This window comes from Cuculus canorus, chromosome 4 (assembly GCF_017976375.1).
Source record: "Cuculus canorus isolate bCucCan1 chromosome 4, bCucCan1.pri, whole genome shotgun sequence".
Classification (NCBI taxonomy): Eukaryota; Metazoa; Chordata; class Aves; order Cuculiformes; family Cuculidae; genus Cuculus; species Cuculus canorus.
The window spans coordinates 60870596-60893322 of NC_071404.1; the positions used below are offsets into that span (position 1 = coordinate 60870596).

At 38.1% G+C, this 22727-nt stretch overlaps 1 protein-coding gene across 10 annotated transcripts in view; it reads right to left on the reverse strand.

The window, feature by feature from the left end:
• Positions 1–258: 258 nt before the first annotated feature.
• MAPK10 (mitogen-activated protein kinase 10) overlaps positions 259–22727 on the reverse strand; it is a 146587-nt gene continuing 124118 nt past the window's right edge. For 9 of the 10 annotated variants that reach the window (XM_054065834.1, XM_054065842.1, XM_054065837.1 and 6 more), the window contains 3 exons: positions 22278–22341; positions 21614–21691; positions 259–13607 (listed from right to left, as the gene is read on the reverse strand). In XM_054065834.1, the coding sequence (XP_053921809.1) occupies positions 13465–13607; positions 21614–21691; positions 22278–22341 (285 nt within the window). In that variant the 3' untranslated portion in view covers positions 259–13464. Of the gene's footprint in view, positions 13613–21613; positions 21692–22277; positions 22342–22727 lie in introns of all 10 variants that reach the window. The other variant, XM_054065843.1, reaches the window with a different exon arrangement.

Below are 22727 nucleotides of genomic sequence, written 5' to 3' on the forward strand. Positions count from 1 at the left end.
AAAATATTTCCAGGGATATTTCCCCAAAACACCATACTAATTTAAAACAAGTGCTCCCTCTATACAATGTCATTTACTTTCCTAACTAGCCTTTGAACATATTAAGCATTGTGACATGACTTGCACACACATAGCACACATAGTAGGTAATTTATAATTGAAGAAACACCTGATAGAAACTCATTGCCTGAGACAAGCCTTAGTGGTTTCTGTTTTACAAAAAATTTGGTAAGGAAATATTTTCCATTCAGCTTGGTGAATTAATTGTGACTTTTCAGTTAGTTTCTACGTTGTAATTGCTCTGACTGCTCTTCCACTCAATGATCTTTTGTGAAGAAAAAAGAACAGCCCTTATATGCACTTACATAGCTGTTTGGTGCCTCTTAACTGTGTATCACCTACAACATGAAATCGATGAAAATATTAATTCCCTGCATGTACTTCACTCTGAAGTGCAAAGTCATTAGCTCCTCACAGCAAGATTGCAGTACTGATGCAGTAACATTTGTTTATTTTATTTGAAATACTCTTCTTACAAGCAATGTAGCAGGAATATGGTTGTAATCATCATTTTAAGTAGCTTCTGTGACAGGTGATAATTACTGAATACAATTATCTTTAAAAGAGCTCATTTCCTGAGCTGATGGAGTAGCTCCTAACAAATAAACGCACTAGAGCTTAAAACTATAAGATACAAACTGTATCACTTGGCAAGTTGAATGCTTTCTAAAATGTTGTAATGTTTTCTCTGTGCAGGAGCATCAGGTTCAATTGTATAGATCTGAAGGAAAGTTTAGACTAAAGAAGTAGTCACAGTAGTCACAGTAGTCACAGTAGGAATGTGTGATTTCTTTCAACTTCAGGCTGCCACTCCTGACTGTTTCCACCGCTAAAGAAGCTCTTATAGAGGTATGGACTACTTTACATTATGACAAGGTTGATCTCTCTATAGTTTGGTGGTACTGGTGACACCCCACTTGAAGTAGTGCATCCAGCTCTGGAACTGTCAGCACAGAAAGACATGGACCTGTTGGAGTGGGTCCAGAGGAGCACCACAAAATTATTGGAAGGATGGAACATCTCTTCTATGAGAGCAGTCTGAGAGAGTTGGGGTTGTTCACCCTGGAGAAGAGAAGGCTCTAGTAAGACCCTTTTGCACTCTATCAATACTTAAAGGGGGCCTATAAGTAAGGTAGGGAGAAACTCATTATTAGGGCCTGTTGTGATAGGACAAGAGTTACTGGTTGTAAACTAAAGTAGGGTAGAATTAGACTAGATATAAGAAACACATTTTTTACAATCAGATGAACAGGTTTACCAGAGAGGTGGTAGGTGCTCCATCCTTGAACATTCAAGGTCAGGTTGGAGGGGGCTTTGAGCAACCTGATCTAGTGGAAGATGTCTCTGCTTACTGCAGGGGGGTTGGACTAGATGACCTTTAAATCTTTCTTCCAACTCAAACCATTCTATGATTCTTTGATTGTTCCTGGATAACAAAGCAGGTGTTGCTAGTACACACCACACTAGACGTAAAGACTTGTCAGTCTCCAAAGCAAGAAAAACAGGAAACGGAGTCAATGACAGATTCAGACACCATGGGAATCTTTTTTTTTAAAAGAAACAGTTTCCATTACAGATGTGTAATTGCTTTTTTCCATTTTCACTACATACCTTTCTTATTTCAATCCATACTACCTCAGAAAGTATAGGTGGAATGGCTGGAGAGAGCCCATACACCATCAGGGGAGAGTCCACCAGAGAGGAATCCGTACAGAACAGGAAACAGAGATTAGCAATATCTTCCTGCTTGGGAATTGCTTTGTGTTAAATGTAGCAATTTAACCAGAAAAAGGTTCTGTTCAGATTCCAAAAGATACTGTGGCAAGTCAGAAAGCTCCATCTTGTTTTTAATATCACCAGAAATTCAAGGAAGGCATATTTAAGGTCTGCTTCAGAGAATGCTTTTCTGCTAACATGGACATAAAATGAAAAAAAAAAAAGAAATCAACCAGAGCATAAGAAAAGAACACAAAGCAATTTCCTAGCATGATGGTGTAGTCCGATTGTACTGCAGTCTGATGGCTGAGCTATCTAAAGAAAAGTGATATACAGCATGTCAGTTTGGGACTTGTCTTTGTATGCTCTGTTGGAAGAAGTTTTTGCATTGTAATTTCAAGTTGGACACAGACCAAATAGTTGAAAATTCGTAAAATGTAATTCCCTAAATTCTTTGTGGCCTTTTAATGCTAGGGCACCAAATAGTTTTTAGAAGATTGATGGTGGCCAAATCTATGCAGAGCCAAAATCAGTTTAGTCCCACCACCATCTGCTCTTCACTTCTGCTCATTTGGCCATCTTTCTTGTCATCTTCTGCGCTGCAGGAAGTGATTTACACACATTCATACACAATGTCTACTGGAAAAGGGATAAAAATTAGCAAAAACTTACTGAAAATGTAGAATTATGCTTTGCCCAAGAAATACTCTGGACCATCAAGTACACTATGAACTCCAGAGTCAGTATAGCTGGAGGAGAAATGAAACAAGCAGGTGATTTATAGGCTGAAGGGTTTGCTCAATTTTGCTCTTGCCGCAGCCTTCAGTACCTTTCTGTCTTAAGGTGGCACTCTTCACCTACATCGTGCGTCTTCCTTGGTGAGGGGAGCTGAGTGTACAGCTCTGCGATACTGCGTTCAAAGGAGTAAGATGAGCACAGCGTTAACCTGAGTTAAGGGATCTGATTTAACACAGAGCAGAAGATGGAATAACCATGGTTGCCTTTCTCCATCAGCTTAAAAAAAAACCTCTTTCCATGCACACTTTGATTTGTTTTATTTTTCTCCTTAGTTACTGGATGGACCTGTGGTTGCAGCACAATGCAGATTGAATATGGAATAACAGTCCCTCTGGATTCAGTGTTATGTAGCAGTGGTAGTGAATTTTTGCAGTGCATGTGAATGTTCAACTTTGTGCTAACTGCTTAAAAACCGAATACTAAAAATAACGGACAGCTTGGTTATCCTGACAATTTGCACTAGCACTTACAGTCCAAAAGGAAAATGAAAATTTCCTTCATATATTTCAGAAATCACACAACATTGTTGGCAAATAAATTATTTTAGCAATACAAGCTGTAATTTTATTGCAAAGTCCACTAACTCTGTCTTGTGCGTGTGACAAAACAGAGTCAGAAAAGTTAAACTGATAAATGCATCTGTGCTGAAACCTGCCTAGCATTCTCCCACTGACTCACATGCAATCACCAGCATGGTATTGTGTTGCAGAGTTGTTCAAGGAGATGTTACTTTTTTCCTTTCTGGTGAAAAGAAGATGAGAGAGTTTCACATTACCAAAATTTTGTTTTTTCCTTTGTGCAAAGAACCACAATAATCATTCAACTAACTGACATTTCAGAAAGATAAACATCAAAAATCTCAGAGCACTCTTTCCCTGAGAGCACAGCTTTGCATTCTCGTCTATGTATTCCAATACATGGCATTAAGGTTTTGAAGAAGAATTTTGGCAATGTTTTGGCTGCTTGGAACTCTGAAATTCAGTGTATTGATTTCTGGACTATTTCTCATTCATTGATTTTAAAGCCAGAGCTTCAGCCTTCAGTCAACAGTTACAAGCCAGGCCCTAGAGTACTTCCAATTTCACTAGAGAGGCCTTTTGTACATATGCCAAATTTGTCTGTGTTCAAACCCTGTCAATTCTGGATTGAGCTGACATTAAGAAAAAGTCTCCATTCCCCCTGGACACCTACATTAACAAATCTTTCCATGAAAGACAGACTGCTTTCTGGAAAACAGGCTTAGGATCGGCACTTTTAACAGCATCTTCTGGTGACGTACCTCCAAAAGTGAACTTTTATTCTAGCTATGATTAAGCATTTTGATGAGAACACTTAAAACATATCCTTTCCCATCTAAGTGGACACAACTGAACTGAAAAGGTAAGACTTGTCCAAGAGTAGGAATATCATCTAGAGAATGCTGAAGACAAATCCAGCAAAGCATTGACATAGATATATCTTCCAAGACAAAAAAATCCGGAGGTAAATTTTCTAAACATTTTCTATGACAATTCAAGACTTAAAGACTAGTATCTGCCATCAGTTTCCTAATCTTTAACACAGCTTAAACTTGTAACATCAGGCATGTCTTGACCTAGCTGGGGCTATTGACAGGAAGAGGTCATTATACAGCTTTTTACCTCATCCACAGATTAAACCATTAAATGTTCCGGTAAATGAAAAGGGTATTTTATTGCAGCAGCTACTTCTTTATAATTTCTGCCTCATTAATTTGTAAGAATCAAAGATAACTCCCCTTATTCTCCAATGTTAGATGCTAAGTAGAGGTGGGAATAATTTCACACATTGCAAATTTAGCCTAGAGAAATGTTAAAAGCCCCCATTGTTAGTTCCAGGCTTATGATGCAAGAAAAGCTAAAATATTCCAGACAGCAACAATCAGCCACACCCTGTAGTGGGGCTTACTTAACCAAAGACCCTGCCTATCCATTAAATAGACATATTCAGAAAGAGCTGTTTTCTCCAGCACACTAATTACTATTCCATATATAAGTGTTCCTGGAACGCGGACAGAATTTCATACAGAAACATCTGGAGACAAACAAAATTTACGCCTTCCCAGCAGTTAATTTCATAATAAGACAAATACACTAGAAAATCAGTATTCATTTAAGCTGCTTCCTAACTGTCTCCTTAAGGTACACCAATTATCATGATTGCTTGGAGGCTCAGCAAATTTACAGTTCGGGCTCCAAACTATACCATTACAGAGGGATACCACATTGAAAAGCAAGATAATCTTGGTCTTTATCTGTCTGTACTTGAAGAGAGTCCCAGCCACAAGGTAGTGAATGGAGCCCACACAGTTGCTTTCTAGGCACACACAAGAACAGAACCAAAAAGAGCCTCCAGCAGAGGGCTCCACAAGAAGAGTGAAACTTCAACTCTGCCATCAAACGAGAAAGTGACTCCCACACGTAGATTACGACAGCATATATGCTGTAAAATGAACTGGTCTCAGTGTGTTTAAATGGGCCTCACAACACCAAAGCGAACATTCATCAGTTTGAACGCAAAGGTAGTTCACTGACCTTCATCCCATTCATTTGCCTCAAGCAAAGAGGGAGGAGTTTTGCAGAGACACTCTGATCTCCTTCCTTTAGCACAATTGTTATAGCTCATCAGCATGCAACACATAACCCTCCGTACCAAACAAGAGATATTTAGGCCATCATGCAAGCTGATGAAGAACAATTCCAAGGGTGCTCTGTTACTGCAAAATGTACTTCAATTGACTACCAAGGAGCATTAAAGGACATAGACCTGTCCTGTTCAAATACAACTTCAAGTTCTGTGGAATTTAGGACTATCTGGAGCTAAATCAGATGTGGACTCAATGATGTGTAAAGCACGGAAATATGGTCATAAAAATTCTGACTCCTGAAAAGGGCAAACCTCTCTCAAAAAAAAAGATTATTCTTCAATTGTCTTGATAGGTACACAGTAAAACAAGAAAGCTGGTCCCTAGCTTTCCCATTTTGCAGCAAGAACGACAAAGCAAAAATTACTCAGAGGTATCAGAGGTTGGTATCATATGTTATAGCTTAGCCAATCTCTGCGTATACAAACTGTGAGAAAACTAGACCTTAAAAATTGTCCTGTCTTAACAAGTCAGAGCAAGAGTACTAGCTCTGCACAGTATTTTTGAAATAGAATTTAAGTACCAACAACTAAGAATTTTGTTCTTTACGGTGCTTACAATGTGCTTTAATTCATTCTTTTCTGTAGCTACCCCCCTTCAAACTGTTTTGATAGAAGGGTGTTTGTGATTATTCTTTTCACCTCTACACATAATAAATCCAAATGTGAAAATGTCCTTTGTGTATTATAGTTTGACTTGCTTGGCAATATGGGCACAGATAACTTATGCAAGAACTGAGAAAACTAGTAATCTTTTCCAAAGGCAGCACCCCTCTTCTTTTCGTTATTTTTTTCATTTGGAGTGAAGCGTGTTAATCTTCACGAAAAAATCAGCCCCCAAATAACAACTGCAGTAGGTATGGTGGTTTTGTTTTGTTTTCCTTTGGGTTGGGTTTTTATTGTTATTGGCTTGATTTTGGTTTGCATTTTTTAATGGAGGAAGAGATGGGAGAGTGACTAGCTTTTGCCTGGCAGTTTTTCTTCATTCTGTCCAGTCATTTTTGTGGTCATTTCCCCCCCAATATTTTATGAAGTCATATTGGGAAATAAACTCTTAAGCTAGTTAATACAAAAAGCCCGAGTCTCACATACATTAAGATTCCTTTACATTTCTGTAACACTGCAAATGCTTCTTAAATGAGTGCTAGTATAGAGGATTAAGCCTATGAAGCATAGCAGAAGGAGCACTAACTCCTTAGTATCCCAACAACTTCCACGTGTTTACAGCTTTATCTGTGTCATCTAGGGAGGTCTGAAGGAAAAGAAACAAGAAGCCAGGAGAGTTGTAAGAGGAGACTTTGTTTCTTCTTCATTGATATCCTTCATGCCATTCAAGTAGGACTTCAGAATACACTATTTTAATTAGCAAAGCTTGTTTTGAAATAAACAACACAAACACTCCTTATAGAGCAGTCACGATCTCCCCTGCTGGACATACAGGCTTTTTCAGCAAGATCACATTCAAACAGCATGATATTCACCCCTGTGCAGGGCCTCCCAGAAGACCCTTGCACTGCTCTAACTTCCACTTAGCTACTCTGGATTGGAGTGAGTGGCTTGTGGGATAAGGACCAAGGTTCACTACAACTTTCCTCCAAAAAAGGAGGTGATCCAAATCCATATCTACAAAGATCAGCAGTTTTACCACTATAAAGTTGTAATATAAGCGTCATGCATAGAGTACATACCATATTTCAATTAAGTCCTGTCCCTGTGTGACTTTGAGCCCCTGTGAAAGTACAGATGGACAAAACACATGTAATGAATCCTTCAATCAATACAGTGTGCTGTGTTGTGCTGTTTATTGGGAGTGCTGCAAAGTCATTCAACTGACAGGAGTCGAGACAGCAGTGAGAAGAGTATCCTCATGGGGAAGCTCTGACATGATTCCTTTTGACACACAAAAGAAGATGAGATTCCCATCTTAGTTCAGTAATTGCTAAAGAAACAGGGATCAGAAATCATTGATGTGACATTGACCCATAAAACACTGATGACTGAGGCCCTATTCTCCCCTGTGCTACACACAGGGAACAACAAATGGTCCAAGTAAGAACAAAACAGTATGTAAATAAGGTTAGTTCCTTAACAAATGTCACTACTGCAGTCCATTTAGGCTGACTGATACTGGTTGTTCTTTTCAGCTATAACTGTGCAACAAAATCAGATGTGTCTCATCTTCCAGTCTTGACACCGAACTGTTGCTATTATTGATTTTCTTTTGTCGGTCAAGTTTTTCTTTTTTGGTTTTTTTTTCTTGTGATTTTTTTTTTCCCCACATCTTTATCAACACTGATATGTTACAGATCTTGTTAGGTATATTTTGAAGTCTGATCATGCAGAGCTACAGGCAGTTGCAACTTAGATCTTATTACAGGATGGACATGGCAAGGTGAACAGTGGTTTTTACTAGTTAAGATCTGGAGCTTTGCTACTGTTGTAGCTTAATGTGTACTGGCCATAAGTCCCACTTACTCAATTTACTAAATATACATGATTCTATATGTACATTGAAACCTCTAGCACCCTCCTCTTCAGCATGTGAGTGACTTAGGAAAAAGTCGGAGATCAACCGTATTTAGGCATACAGTGGCCTTACTGTAAAAGATTTAACAGAAATAGTGTGTTGGGCTATTACATATTAGTTACAGAGGAAGGAAAAAAAAATCAATACAACTATTTACATTATAAATATCTTGCTTTCCAGAAGACAATAACGGCCCTGTTCAGTGAAAATTAGCAAAAGAGGCAGGTTTACCTGTCTGAAATGATAAGCAAGCTAGGGATACATTTATTTCCCAAATTGACTGCGTCTTCCTTCAGTATGTGCTTTTCAGCTTTTTGCTGTTAGGTAAAAAGGAACCATTAGCCTTAGCTGATGTTTTTCAACATTCTTTTGTTGAATCAAACCCTCTTTAAAACTGAAAGTTGCCATGGTTTGATGAGACTGAACAGAAATTAAGTGAAACAGTTCAGCTATTGCAATCAATAGTTAATTTAAGAAAAACAAAAAGAAATTAAAAAATCAGACCACACTGGCAAGTTAGCAGATTCCACTAAATTCCACTGGGTAGGTCTGTTTTCCAGCTCATTGGTGAAGACCACACACTTACCATTCCCCCGCCTCCCCCAAGCACCTTACTAAACAAGACATTACATATTTGTGGAATATTCAAATCTACTGCACAATGGTTTTCTTTTTGTATGTGTGTGTGGAAAAGATCACCTTGAGCTTGCAATTAGTTAACTGTGTCCTTTGTAAAGTGGTGGAAGTTCAAATAATCACAGCCGTCAGATCCTTGAAGATGTGTGATTATGTTACAAGTACGATCTTTATCCACACTGAGATCTTGGATCTAATATGAATAGTACACAGGTTCTAAAAATAACTTCTGCATCCATATGCACTCCCTCTTTCCTACATATGCATACAAAAGCAAAGAAAAACAAGAGCCTAAACTAAAGTGAACCACTAACTCTGACTTTTTGCCAGAGTAGTGAAAGAAAAGTCTAATTCTTCCCTGCGGGTTTTCTTTCATATTACTATCCCTGGAAGAAAACACACTTTGTTGCAAAATGCTTTTTTTGTTGTTGTTGTCTTGGCATGTTCAAATTCACACAAAATGCTAAAAACTCAATAAGCAAGAAGAAAGAGATATAGATAGATCTGAAACTAATTTTTTTAATCTTTTGAAATACTGCAAAGCTTGTAATATAAATAAGCTAATAATGGCTATTAAAAGTTATTTTGAATTAAATAATTCCAATTACATTTTACAATGATTTTACAATACTCAAAACACGTTTCCTTTTCTTTTCTTTTTAATACAAATTTGGGGGATTTGCTGGAACTGACTCTCAGGCAGTTCTAAAAGCATTATTAGCATTATTTTTCATGAGCAAATATGTTAAAGGAAAAGAAAACACTGGTGCTTACTGACCAACATGAGAATGGAATCCAAATCAGTTAAGTAGCACTGCTTTGAAAAACTTCCTAATGGCACTGCCACAAATCTAATTTCTTCAGTATCATTAGCCCAAAGTTTCAAGGGAAAGCAATATTTGCACTCCAATTTAAGCTCTGCTTTATATAATGCATGCTTACTAAGATCCCTGAATCTATCTGCCGTGAAGTTCTTTATAGTATGGGAGGATTATCAACCACAATGTGATTTGCATATATCACTATGCCCAACTGAAATATCCAAACTCTCTAAAGATCTATTATGTTTTAATGGATTATTGTCAAAACTCACAATATTCCAGCCACAAAGACAGTATCTGAAGACTGATTTCAAAAATTACAGAAAATTTTGGACTGAAGACATGCATAACATTGCATCAACTTGAAGGAAATCAATACCTCTTCTTAATTTAAATTTATCAGTGAGAAAGAAAAAGGATGAAGGTTCTTTCAAGAGCAGTTCTGACTTTTTTTTTCTGCTTTTTTTAGTTTCTCATACTATCCAGAAATACTTCATCTGAAAAGAAACCAAGAATGTTTTGCAGCGACATTCCTCTACCTTCTCAATATTATATTTTTACAGCTAGTGCTCTGAGCAGCCACTGATAGTTAAGATGCTTCTGCCATTTTCCTCATCCTTGTGATGGGTATTTACATGAATTAAATAAGCTACCTGAGACAGAATTTCTTCAGGTATTCAGACACTTAAGATGCCACTAGGCTCTTAGGCACGTTTTTAAAAATACTAAGGTGTCCAGCTGCTATTCATTGCTGATGGAAGTTATGCCACTTCTGACATAGGGTCTCTCATTGCCTTAGTATATAGTGCCTAGATACCTTGGAACATCTGTCATAGATCGCTGTCTTCCCAATTTCCTACATCTTTCCAGTTGTGGCAATTATGCTTACAATGGAAAACCTCAGAGAATGAGATGAGAATTGTTACTGAAGTACTATTTAATAACATTTTAAACAGAGGTAGATTTAAAAGATATTGGCAAGAAAAATAAGAGAAGCATTTATCATTATCAAATTGAACAGAACATTGGGCTAAAGCAGAATAGAACGGAAGTGAAGGTATTAAAGCTTCTAGAATCTGAAAGAAAAAATTGTTTACCTTAAGAAAACTGCAGAACATCATCACTGCAAACTTTTATTCATAAGTACATGCATTTGTGTAAGGTATCAGCCTACAGCACCAACTTCCTGCCACAAAGCAAAACAAAGGATGCTATTTCTGTTCAGTGATCACTGCTTTAGTTTGGGCATACAAGGACCAGAAAAGACCTATTGCTTTTATTCATTGATGGCTTTTTTTTTTTTCTATTCCAGCATGAACCGCTCAAGTATCCTCCCCTAGACAGAACCTTCTCATAAAGGAGACTAACTGATTTGAGGACAAAGAGATGCAGTAATTCTTTTAGGCCCTCTTTCAACAAGGCACTTAAGGACGGGCTGATGCCAATTGCTGTCAAGCAAAGGACAAAAGCACATGCTAGTTAAAATTATGTGTGCATCCCTGTAGTCAGCCATAAATGTTTGTATGAGCACTGGTGCAGGATCAGGGCTTCTGGGTATAAAGCAATATAACTTCTGTGTTGTGAGTCCATAGAGCGCTGATAGCTAAGATATATTCCATGGTGACTGGTTCTCCACCTAGCACTCACAATCCCAAAACAGACTGAATGATACCTTGGGACTAAGATCACATTTTTTGGCTTTAATAGATAAAACACGGGAGATCTATAAGCATATGTCTACTATAAATGGCTTCTCTGCTATTGCCCATGCCACATCTCCGTTAATATCACTGGCAATGAACTGTGATAATTCCAAGTTCCTACAGTCCACATTTGTGGTATTTTTGCAATTTCCCTTACATACAGCTTTGCCACTTTGAGACAGTTTTGTTTTGTTTTGTTTAAACAACACACCCAGATGGTGCACAGTATAGAATGTAAAGCAGATGCTAGTTACCTGAATATTGTTTGTATCTATGTATCTATATGGAGAATTAAACCTGGAGGTGACAAATTTCATTATTGCTAAAAAGTCACCCTTAGTGTTATTGCCTTCCTACCTACAGAGCATTGCTGTTTACTTTTCAATATTTTTATGACCATTGGTTTTGAAGTGAATGTTAAATCACTCAAAAATGAATTGAAGTTTCATGGCTTAAGAGAAAATACTGCTAAAGATTTTTAGCAGTATTTAATTATTGCTTCTAAAATTACTGCTCTGAGTTTTCATAATGCTGTTGATCTAATTTTATTGTTCAAAATAAATTCCATAAAAATCTACCAAATCTATCCAGGGGAAAAAACCGCAAACTTTTCCTACAGCAATTTTGACAGAGCTCAGACCTATGAAGTCTGAAAATATTTTATATCCACTTAATTTTTATCTTGCCTCCTCTTCACCCTGGAGAGAAATTTTTTTCTTTATTTCTTCCCTTTGAACAAAATCAGACTTAATACTCAACTTTTTTTCATGCCACAGAATGGCAGACTTATAAGCCACCTAATAAAACAGTTCTACTTTGGTAGAATATTGAATACAAAAGAATTAGTGAATTTAAAATATCCAGTAAATTTCTAAACAGTTTCTCTCTCTGACATTTGGAAAAGCATTAGAGTGTGAATTACATCATTTCAGTTTACAGGACACACTTTGGTAAAAGGAGAAATGACTCAGATTTTAGTTAGTTTCTAACTCAAGTAATGATGACCTTGTTGTGGAAAATGCTAATTGCTGTTTTGGCTGGAAAAATATTTAGCTGTTCCGAAATTCTATGTGGAGTTTTGCCATTCTCTGGTAAAAACACTTGCTGTTACTTACCATTGGGAATATTACATATTATTACCTAGTAAAATCAATTCAATATTCAGTCACTGTTGAGTTCTTCAGAATTTGTCAAAACTGTGTGAGGTGGCTGATTGCAACTCTTCTAGGCCAGCGCACTAGCTGATTGATATCCTCTGCTACTATTTGGAATATAGGAATGCTACATCCATGCACTCTTATTGTTCTGATAAAACTTCCTGGAGAGTCAGATGATTTGTCATGAGCAAATGAAGAGATTACTGCATGGAATGATTTAAAGGGAAAACAACTTCTAAGCCACAAACACACACTGAGAGGGAGTGGGCTGCAAATGTCTTTTCTCTATTTTACCTAGTAAAGAACTAAACTAAAACTAAGTTATTGCATGTCCTTGTGATCATAATCTGCCCATTCACCAATCCTGTCATACCTTCTTGAAGTACAAGCATACATGTGATTCATAGTAGTAAGCCTGTCTATGAACTAAGACGGTAACTCACTTGACAGGAAAAGTTGCTCACTGAGATAAATCTTTCTGGACTTAGGCATGCATAAAAAAATCTTCATTCTTGTTCCCTGTAGCTTTCAAAAATACATGTGCTTCCTTCTAACAAGGTCATAGCTTGGCATATCTGCTTTAAAAATCCAAACAAGTCCTAAAATTCACAAACTAACATTTCTCTATGAAGATCTGTGTCTTGTTTCAACACAAGCTGGTTAGTAATTCAAAATATATATACAATTCTTAGCAGAAATTTTGGTGCTACATCTTCAAGGGTCTGAGGGAGCCACAGTTCAGTGTGGTTATTTACACTTCCAAAAATCGACCTACAAGATATGCAACCTCATCTGTGAGCAAACAAATAGAATATATACTGGTAATATCACGTAGTTCACCTGAAATGGGCCCATTTAGTTCTAGAGTGCATACTAAGTACCGATGCAGATGTGTGTTTTCCTGGCACACAGCTGCATACACTGCCAGAATTCCATCAGCACGTGTGTGTATTGTGCTATTTGTATATGAAGAAAAATATACATGTATCCCTATCTGCCTCACTGGGCAGAAAGTAGCGAGTTGCTACTGCACACCTTGTCATGCCAGTGTGTAAAAGACAGTTGCAGGTTGCTGGTTTTGCAGCCATTAATTTTACATCTTATGGGGAAGGGTTAAAATAAAGGATTTTTCAGTTCCCTTTTTTCCCCAGGAAGCATCATTGGAAGCAGACCAAAGCAGAGCAACTATAAGTTAAATATACACTTGAGCTTAGCTGCATTACATAACTCTGTAGGAGAAGCAGGCTGAAAAGATTTTTTTGTTTGTTTTGTTTAGATCTTTGTGTTTTAGTTCTCTTCCTTTTTATCTCTTAATTTCTGTTATTGTTTCCTGCTAAATTACATTATCCTCTGAAGAACGCTGGGTTTCGCAGGCAGGCGGCTAGTCACCTGCAACAACCGAGGGGTCCTGCAGAAGCTTCCAGGCTGCTGTCTGTGTCAGACGCCAGTGTTTGATCCGTGGACATGGATGAGATGTCATTGACAGATGAGGATGGAGGGAGGCTTTCACTGCTGTTCACTGCTGCACCTGTGCTACGAAAACAAACACCAACGTGATTAAACCCGAAACCCCAGAACTCTCACAGTGTAAAAAGCAGAAGATACTTAACCTGTGGCAGCAGGTTAAGTAGATCATTTTAAACAATGGCAAGTGCATAGATCATTTTAAACAATGGCAAACATTAGCAGAATATGGGTCATGCAAACATTGGATAATATTAAATATTTTACCAGGAATTTCTCTCCCTCAATAGTTTGTTTTGAAGAGGTATAACTCATGTTGTGTTTATCACTCCACTTCTTTCTAGCATTTTTGGAGTTACAAAACAATCAGATACCTGCTAAGACCACATTGGCACCAACATGATGATTTAAAAAAACAACCCAGTCTTCCATACTCGCTCATAAAATCTTGTAAGGTAGTTTAGTAGAATAGGCGATATCAAATCACCTAGTGGCAATGCAGAGAAGGTGGGTATGGGGTAGGTGGGGCTGGTTTCTTGCTCTTAGTTAAGGACTAGCTGATTAAACCCAGAATTTCAGTTGTGACTGTATTTTTGTGCATACAAGTTTACCTGTCCTCTGTAAAATGATGATAGTACCAGTTATTAACCAAAAAATCACTTTGACTTTGTGAAAGGAAGAATGTACATTGATGAGGTTATGAATAATGTCACTGAACACTTATGACATCCCTGAACGCTATCGGAAATTATCTGTGCTATAAATGCAGATAACTGTGTGATTAATACAGAACCACATGAGCAATCTATTTTTTGTGCACCTATGACTGCTCTTTGATTGTCTTTTTTTTCTACTGAATTTTAAGGCAACATTTTTTGTCCTCTTTCCACCAAAATTAATCTCTATCTGCAGTGTGAGCAGGATACATTAATTTTCATTAAATATTTGTGACAATAAAATATGTGAGTTTGCATGATGTTGCACAGCTGGAAATTGTAGCTAATTACTGTGACACACAAATCTTTGTTCTGAGATAGATACCGTTTCATTCTCATGGCCAAAAATTTTCTTGGTTTACTTTCACACATTTTCATTCCCTCAAAATGGACAGAAATTTACATTTATTGCCTTGAAAACAAGAGCATGTACCTAAATAAAACACACCTAGTAAAAGTACAAAACTCATATATTCTTATTACTGAAGTTAATAGCCATCTATACAGCCTAGCAAAATATTTGGTGCTATGGGCAAAATGAGAGGATTTATGTCACTTTCTTGTTTGCACTGGAAACATTATTTGAGAAAACAAGCCACTATATCACAGTTTTCTATTTTCCTCAACTTTTTCTTCCCTTTATACACATCAACTGTGTGTATATATTTATATGCACAAAATAGAGACAAATACATTCACATTCAGAGCTTCAGATGGGAACGGCTTTCTGCTGTTATAGTAGTATAAAGATATTCTGGCATCAGAGGAATCCTTAAATTAGTTTACTGTCTTGATAAGTATAGAAAATAAAATAGTTAATTTTGTAAGTGCTGCAAAAGGACAGCACAATCTCAATGATGTCTCATTGGTGACAGCAGACCAGCAATCATCCATCTTTTACAGACAGATTTGTTTTCTAAGAGTTATACATGTACTTCATTCATATTGATCAACAATCACCCAGTACAATACTGTTACTGTATGTTTACATGTTATTGAACGATGTGTAGTTTTATGAAAATACCAGTCAGTCAAGACAAATGCCTTCAGATATAGTCAAAATATGACCGAATTTAATCATATTGTTGACTAAACAATAGATTACTTTTCTAAATGTTTACAGTGTTGGACAGAAGCCTGTCATTAACTCATGGTTACTGTCCTAGATTAATTAAATTATAGGAATTCCAGTGAATTCCATCAACTTTTGATTCAAACTGTTGCTGTGGCAAACTTTTTTCTGACAAAACATATGATCAACTTAGGCAGGAAAAATAACTGAAGCATAGGAATTGTATGAGTGCAGGTTTTGTTACACTCTGATTCAGCACCACTGAATTCAATAAACCCTGCTACGTGCATTTCAACAAGTATCAACTCAGCCCACATAAGTTTCTGAAAGTGTGTTTTTATGGTTATTTCTTAGCTTTCATCCCAACTCCACATCACACAAGATGCAGACCTGATAGTCACTGTTGCAGCCCCAAAGCACTCAGACTCACAAAATACCCATAAAACCAAATGAAACCACAACACACCCCAATGACATAATTAAAGAACTCAGCAGGACAAAGCAGCACTTATGCAGGAATATTCAGAAGCCCAAGAAAAAGCTGTACTAGTCAATAAATAAGTAATGCTTCATTATCTATGCTCAGCACCTTCCTGGTGCTACAACAGCTTGTTCCTGAAGGGATGGGTGCTGGATGAATCAGTGCAGAAATGACAGAAGCGCATTTAAAAGAGAAAACAAGCCCCATTTATGAACTTGCTCTTTGGCAGGAAGCTTCCTGCTGGCTGCAGCGTTGAGGGAAAGTGCAAAAGTTTAGAGCAGGTGAGAAAGAGCTCCTGTGACCTGTTCTTGGCTCTGCCACTGACTTGACAGCTACTCTTTAAAGCCCTACATCAGCTTCCCTGCTGTAAAGCAAGGATTCCTTCCTTGATACCCTCAGAGGGCTCCTATGAAGCCCTATTTAATTAGCACCCATGGAAGCGCCTTGGAAACTTCGCCTGTGAAGTGGTACAATGGAAGAAACTGAAAGGAGAACTGCAGCTTTTGCTGTTTCCAAAAAACCCCTTTTAACTGTCTGGAGATTTGGCCCAGCTTCTGCAAATTGTGTAATTTTGATACCTAATGTTGCAATGCTGAGCAAGTCCATCAGCTGCTTATTCTAGGCTCTGCACACACCAGAAGAGAAATACTAAAGATATCCAGCAGGTCTTATGTGATAGCAACAAAACTGACCAAATCAGACATCAACTAAAAGGCTAGAAGGGAAGAATAAAAGAGCAGTTTCAGCAAGAAAGGGAACTGCTAAGAATAAGCTGCACTAAGATCAGCACTATTTACTATATTCAGTATCTAGAAACAAGAAGACAGCTGAAAATGTTGGATATGAAACTCTAGCTGTGTAATGAAGGCTAGGGGAGAGCGTGAGAGGAGGTTAGATAGTATGCAGTGTCAGGGCAGAGGAAACGTGCAACAGCAGCTTTGGACAGATTTAAGTTTAATGCAACATAATCTACAGCTTTTTATTATTATTTTTTTATTTAATGGAATTACCTGCTGTTTCATAATCATAGAATCATAGAATCATAGAAGATTTAGGGTTGGAAGGGACCTTAAAGATCATCTAGTTCCAACTCCCCTGCCATGTGCAGGGACATCCCACTAGATCGGGCTGCCCAAGGCCCCATGCAAGTTGCCTTGAACACCTCCAGGGATGGGGCAGCCACAACTTCCCTTGGCAACCTGTTCCAGTGTCTCACTACTCTCATGGTGAAGAATTTCTTCCTAATGTCTAGTCTCAATCTGCCCCTCTCCAGTTTATACCCGTTCCCCCTAGTCCTATTCTCACAAGCCTTTACAAATAGTTCCTCTCCAGCTTTCCCGTAGGCTCCCTTCAGGTATTGGAAGGTAGCTATAAGATCTCCTTGAAGTGTCCTCTTCTTCAGGCTGAACAACCCCAACCCTCTCAGCCTGTCCTCATATAGAAGGTGTTCCAGCCCTCTGATCATCTTTGTAGCCCTCCTCTGGACCCGTTCCAACAGCTCCATATCCTTCTTACATTGAGGATTCCAGAACTGGACACAGTATTCCAGATGAGGTCTCACAAGAGAGAAATAGAAGGGCAGAATCACTTCTCTTGACCTGCTGGACATGCTTCTTTTGATGCAGCCCAGGATACAATTGGCCTTCTGGGCTGCGAACACACATTGCTGGCCCATGTCGAGCTCATCATCAACCAGCACCCTCAAATCCTTCTCTGCAGCACTGCTCTCAATCACATCATCTCCCATTGTGTACTGAAAATGGGGATTGCCCCAATTCAGGTATAGGACCTTACACTTGACCTTGTTGAACCTCATAAGGTTCTCACAGGCCCACTTCTCAAGCTTATCCAGGTCCCTCTGGATGAAATCCTGTCCTTCAGGTGTGGCAACTACACCACTCAACTTGGTGTCATCTGCAAATTTGCTGAGGATGCACTCAATCTAGATGTCTATGTCAATGACGAAGACTTTAAACAGCACTGGTCCCAGTACGGACCCCTGAGGGACACCACTCCTTCTGGTCACCAGGGATTTCTGACTGCCATGACTTTTCAAATATGACAGAGAGTGGCTTAGCAACCACATCGGCCAATTCCCTCAGGACTCTGGGATGCATCTCATCAGGTCCCATAGAATTATATATGTTCAGGTTCCTCAGATGGTCATGAACTTGATCCTCCTCTACTGTGGGAGGGGGTTTACCCCCTGGTCACCATCTTGCTGTCCCATGACCCAGAAGGGATGAGGAGAGCAGTTATCGATGAAGACTGAGGCAAAAAAAGTTGTTAAGTACCTCAACCTTCTCCTTATCTGTTGGTATGTGATCACCATTTCCAGCCGTCAGTGGGGTTGGAAATTCTTCTTCCTTCTCTTTCTCCTTCCTCTTTTGATTGACGTACCTGTAAAAGCCCTTCTTGTTAGTCTTTACATCCCTTGCCAAGTTCAGCTCCAGCTGCGCCTTGGCCTTCCTGACTTCATCCCTACACAACTGGGCAGCGTCTCTATACACACCCCATATTACCCATCCCTGCTTGCACTGCCTGTGCAGTTCCCTCTTCTTTTTTAGTTTAACCAGCAGGTCTCAACTCAGCCATGCCAGTCTCTTCCGTTTCCTGCCTGATTTTCTACATACGGGGACAAAGCACTCCTGCGCTTTATGGAAAACCTCCTTAAATATTTTCCAGCCCTGTTCTGCTCCCTTGTCTCAGAGAACCATGTCCCAGGGGGTGCTACTGAGTAATTCCTTGAAGATCTGGAAGTCTGCTTTCCTGAAATTTAGTGTCCTGACTATACTCCTCACCTGTCCCATATCCCTCTGGACCTTGAACTCCACCAGTGCATGATCACTGCAGCCTAGGCTGCCTCCGATCTTAATGTCACTGATGAATTCGCTTGTATTGGTGACCAGTATTGCATCTCCTCTGGTGGGGGTCTCTATCAGCTGGACTCATCAGAAACACTTTAAAATGCATTAACTAAACAGAAAAATGTATTGGTAAATTCCTACCACATTTTTGCACAAAATAGTTTTGCTTCTCTGTTTCAGAAATGATAGAGCGGAAGAGTCTTGAGACTGCTAGTGTTCTAGACTGCTAGTAGTTCTACTCTACTTCTTGGTAAAGCAAGTAATTGAAAATAAATAATACATCTTCTATAGAACTGAGAAGGACACCTCAACAGAAGATGGACATATGCATGTGTGATAGCCACATAGGTGTATTTTGGAGAAGGCAGCTGAAAATGTTAGATATGAAACTCTAGCTTCATGTTATAAGAGTATGAATTAGTAAACAATCCAGCAAATTGATTAAATTTAGTATCTCTTTCTCACATGTGTTGTTGTGGCTGAGTTTCACTGAGAAAACATTTTATTCTAATCAATTTTATTCTCCCAGCTGAATAATGATGTGGCATAGACCCTTTGAATAGTGAGCATGTCAATAAGGGGTGCAGCATCTGACTTTATAAATAAAACACAATTGTTTAGAAATTCTGTTACATAGAAAGAATAGAAAAGCAAAACCTACCTTCTAAGTTTAAATTCAGTGTTTATATGTTCTTTGTGTATGTAGCTTACCTATTTAGGTAATGTATAGACACACCTAAACACACATCTTTCCGCTCAATTCAGCTCTGCTAGTGTCTTAAGCAGATAGATTTAGACACTGTAATCTATGAAAGGTAGATTAAGATGAAGCATAGAGAAAAGCGGTGTTTGAAAGATTGAAAGATGCAGGTAGTGAAGTTCAAAGGAAGGAAGACTGATTAGGGATGTGATAATGGAATTTATGTGAGCTGAAAGCTGCCAGAAACAAAGATAGAGGAAACTGTTCTCGATGTTCTCTGGAGACAGGAGGAGAAATAACAAAGTTAAACTGCAACAAAAAAAAAAAAAGATTTAGGTACAAGAATACAAAATGCTTTTTGAAAATAAACAAGGTAGCCTACAGAGGCTTCTGGGAACAGGTGGCAAAAGTATCTGTTGGGAACAGCTTTAGATACCGTTGATTTTGTTTGTTGTACATGAGAACAAGGGGTACTCAATGTTCCCACCTAACCACACATTTCAAGTTTCTATGCTGTATTAACTAATTCTTCATAGGACAAGAGGATTCACTAAGTGACTGACACCTTGATATGCAGGCAGTTTAGGTAACCTGCACTGTCAATGGGCATCTGTTGTCCTCAGTGTAGTCAACTTCAGCTGTTTCCCCCAAAGCACTGATCAAGTAATCATGGAAAATCGTCTCCAGCTTGCTTGCTATGATTATTGAAAGAGTAGTCTTCTGAATTCCTGCTGAGAACACTGACCAACGAGCAATATGTATGTAAAGTCTCCCTCATTTCCTTTATATTCAGAACCAGTGACTGGCTTTACCTCATTCTTTCAGTATTTCATTGACTTGAAAAAAAGTCGGGCACATGAAGTGATGAAAATCAGGAAATTTACTGTTTCATAAAACAGTATAATCTCAGAGCGATTTGTAAATAGTTGCTATTCTTGTTGTTGCCTAACAATGTAAAACAGTCAAAGGGAATCAGCAAAAGAAAGACAGGTAAGAAATGGCAATTTGGTATGTTCAGAAACGTGTTATATAAACAATAAAAACCTTCTCCATAAGAAAAGCAGAAAACAATAGATAAAGAAATCCCTGAGTAGTTAATTCCTGAAACAAGCAACTACAATGTTTCTTGATCATAAATCAGACTGCAACCACAATTCTGTAGGGAAGGGAGGTTTAAGAATGAGGATTTACAGATATTTGTCAGGAACCCAGATTTCTTTTCAGTGGTAAATTAAATCTGCAAGTCCAGTACTCTTTTCCTACTCAGCAAGAAAACAATGGAATTTTTTTCAATATCTTACTTCATTGAAGTAAAAATCCAGGTGCAGTGCTAACGCTGTAATATTACCATCCAGCACTCTATTAAGTTCCTCTATTTTTCTGTGTTTCCCCTTGTCCTGTCAGTTACTAACAATGCATTCTTGTTCTAACATTAAGTTGTCTCAGCAGCAAGTGAAAAATGAGGCTGAAAAAAAAGACTCTTTGAAAATATGCAGAGAATATTGAATCCAATGATTTTACTTTGAGAAAAGACTCTGCAGAAGGTAGTTTTACCCATAAACACTACTGGGTCACTGTGCTTAAAATCCACCAGTGAAAGCGTAACTTCACAAATATGTATTTCTGTGTACTGGCACTCATAGTTTGCATTCCTGTGAGAAGACTGCTGATGTGAATTTTCCTCAGCTAAAATTTAGTTGCAGTATTTTGTGACAGTACTTTAAGAATCTGCGTTTGAAGGCAACTTTCTCTTCTCATCAGTGTCAAACAAGCGTGTCAGCATGCTGTTCTAATGTTATCAGACTTCTGATAGGATAAACTACCACAGATGCTTGCATGTGCAATGTGGTGTGTCCAACACATGGACACAAGCTAACATCACCAATTTTGCTTATATCTGCTAGCAGAGTATCAGTTCAGTTATACATCCATAAGCAGTGGAATTACATTAGTGTGAGATAAACTTCCCCATCCACGAGAATATAATCTATAACCACAGATCTTTCTATAGAAAATACCAGTACAACTATATTTCAAATATCAGGCAGACCAATTTTTAAGTATTACCATGACCCTGGAGCACAATTAATCAAGGTCAAACCATCAGAATCACTGGATTTTGAAAAAACTTTCTTGGACTACTTAACTAAGTGTAGCCCAAGTGCTTCAACGATCTCCACTTTCCCTTTGTTAGTACGGTAAACACAGTGAAGTTATTCAATAGGGCTGAGTACCTGAAGGAGAAGGCTGTCCTTTTACTACACCATTTTTAGTCTTTTCTTCAGAATTCATTACTTCTTTGTAGATGAGTTCTAGAAGAAATAATTGCAACAGTTACAAAATAGAACCACTGTCTGTGATGAGGAACAAAACAACTATCACAAAACATGGTGGTGTGATTCTCCCATGAGCTTCCTAGGTCTTGCCTAGCCTGTCTTCACGAGTCTGTTAGCTCTAACTGCCTAAGATCTCTCTTCCATTCCCTCCTCTCCTATCATCTCTTTCTGGAGTTGAACTGAGACAAATAAGGTTAAACTAGAACACATGAATTGTTTAAAGATGTACTAGCTAGAAATGAAGCTGCAGAGTAATACAGTGCTATTTTTTACTGTGGGTAAAATTCTGATGCATTGTCAGTTGAACAGTATTCTGTTCTCCAGATGATATCCTTACATTTCAGTGAAGAACAAGAATCTGCCCCTCCTGTGTTAACATTGACCTGTGTAGATAATAGTAGTACCGAGGATATTTCTTATATTTTCAATATCAAAGCAGCAGTACATAGGATGGGGTCAATTCTTCACATCAAAGGAATTCTTTTCATTTTACACAGACACACTTGGCACTGGGTCATGCCCATTTTGACACCCTTGCCATATAATTCTAAACTGCAATTACCTTTCCATTCCTCTATAGTGTGTTCCCTTTCATCCAGCTGTTTATCATATATCTGAGGAGGAGGCTGCAGGAGAGAAACAAAGCTTTTTAGTCAATTGTCTGTTATATTGTAAATAATTCAGAGTCATTATTTAAGTAAAGAGAATTTTCCTTTTTTGTTATTCATCCTGTACATGCAAACATACAAGAAAAAACATTTGACTATTAAAGAGATTAACATTTCTGGAATTCATATCTTCATGTAGAATAAATCAATATACTTCTCCCTTTCCTCTTTTAAACAAGAGGCATAGTTGCAGTTGAAATGAAACCCAGGTCAATGATTCCATTTTCCTTATATTGAGCTCAGAAACTACACACAGATTGTTTGCACTGGCAGAGAGACCACTGTCTAAGTACCAGACAAATACTAATCCTGGTTAAGTAGTAGTAATAGTACTAAAATTTTAA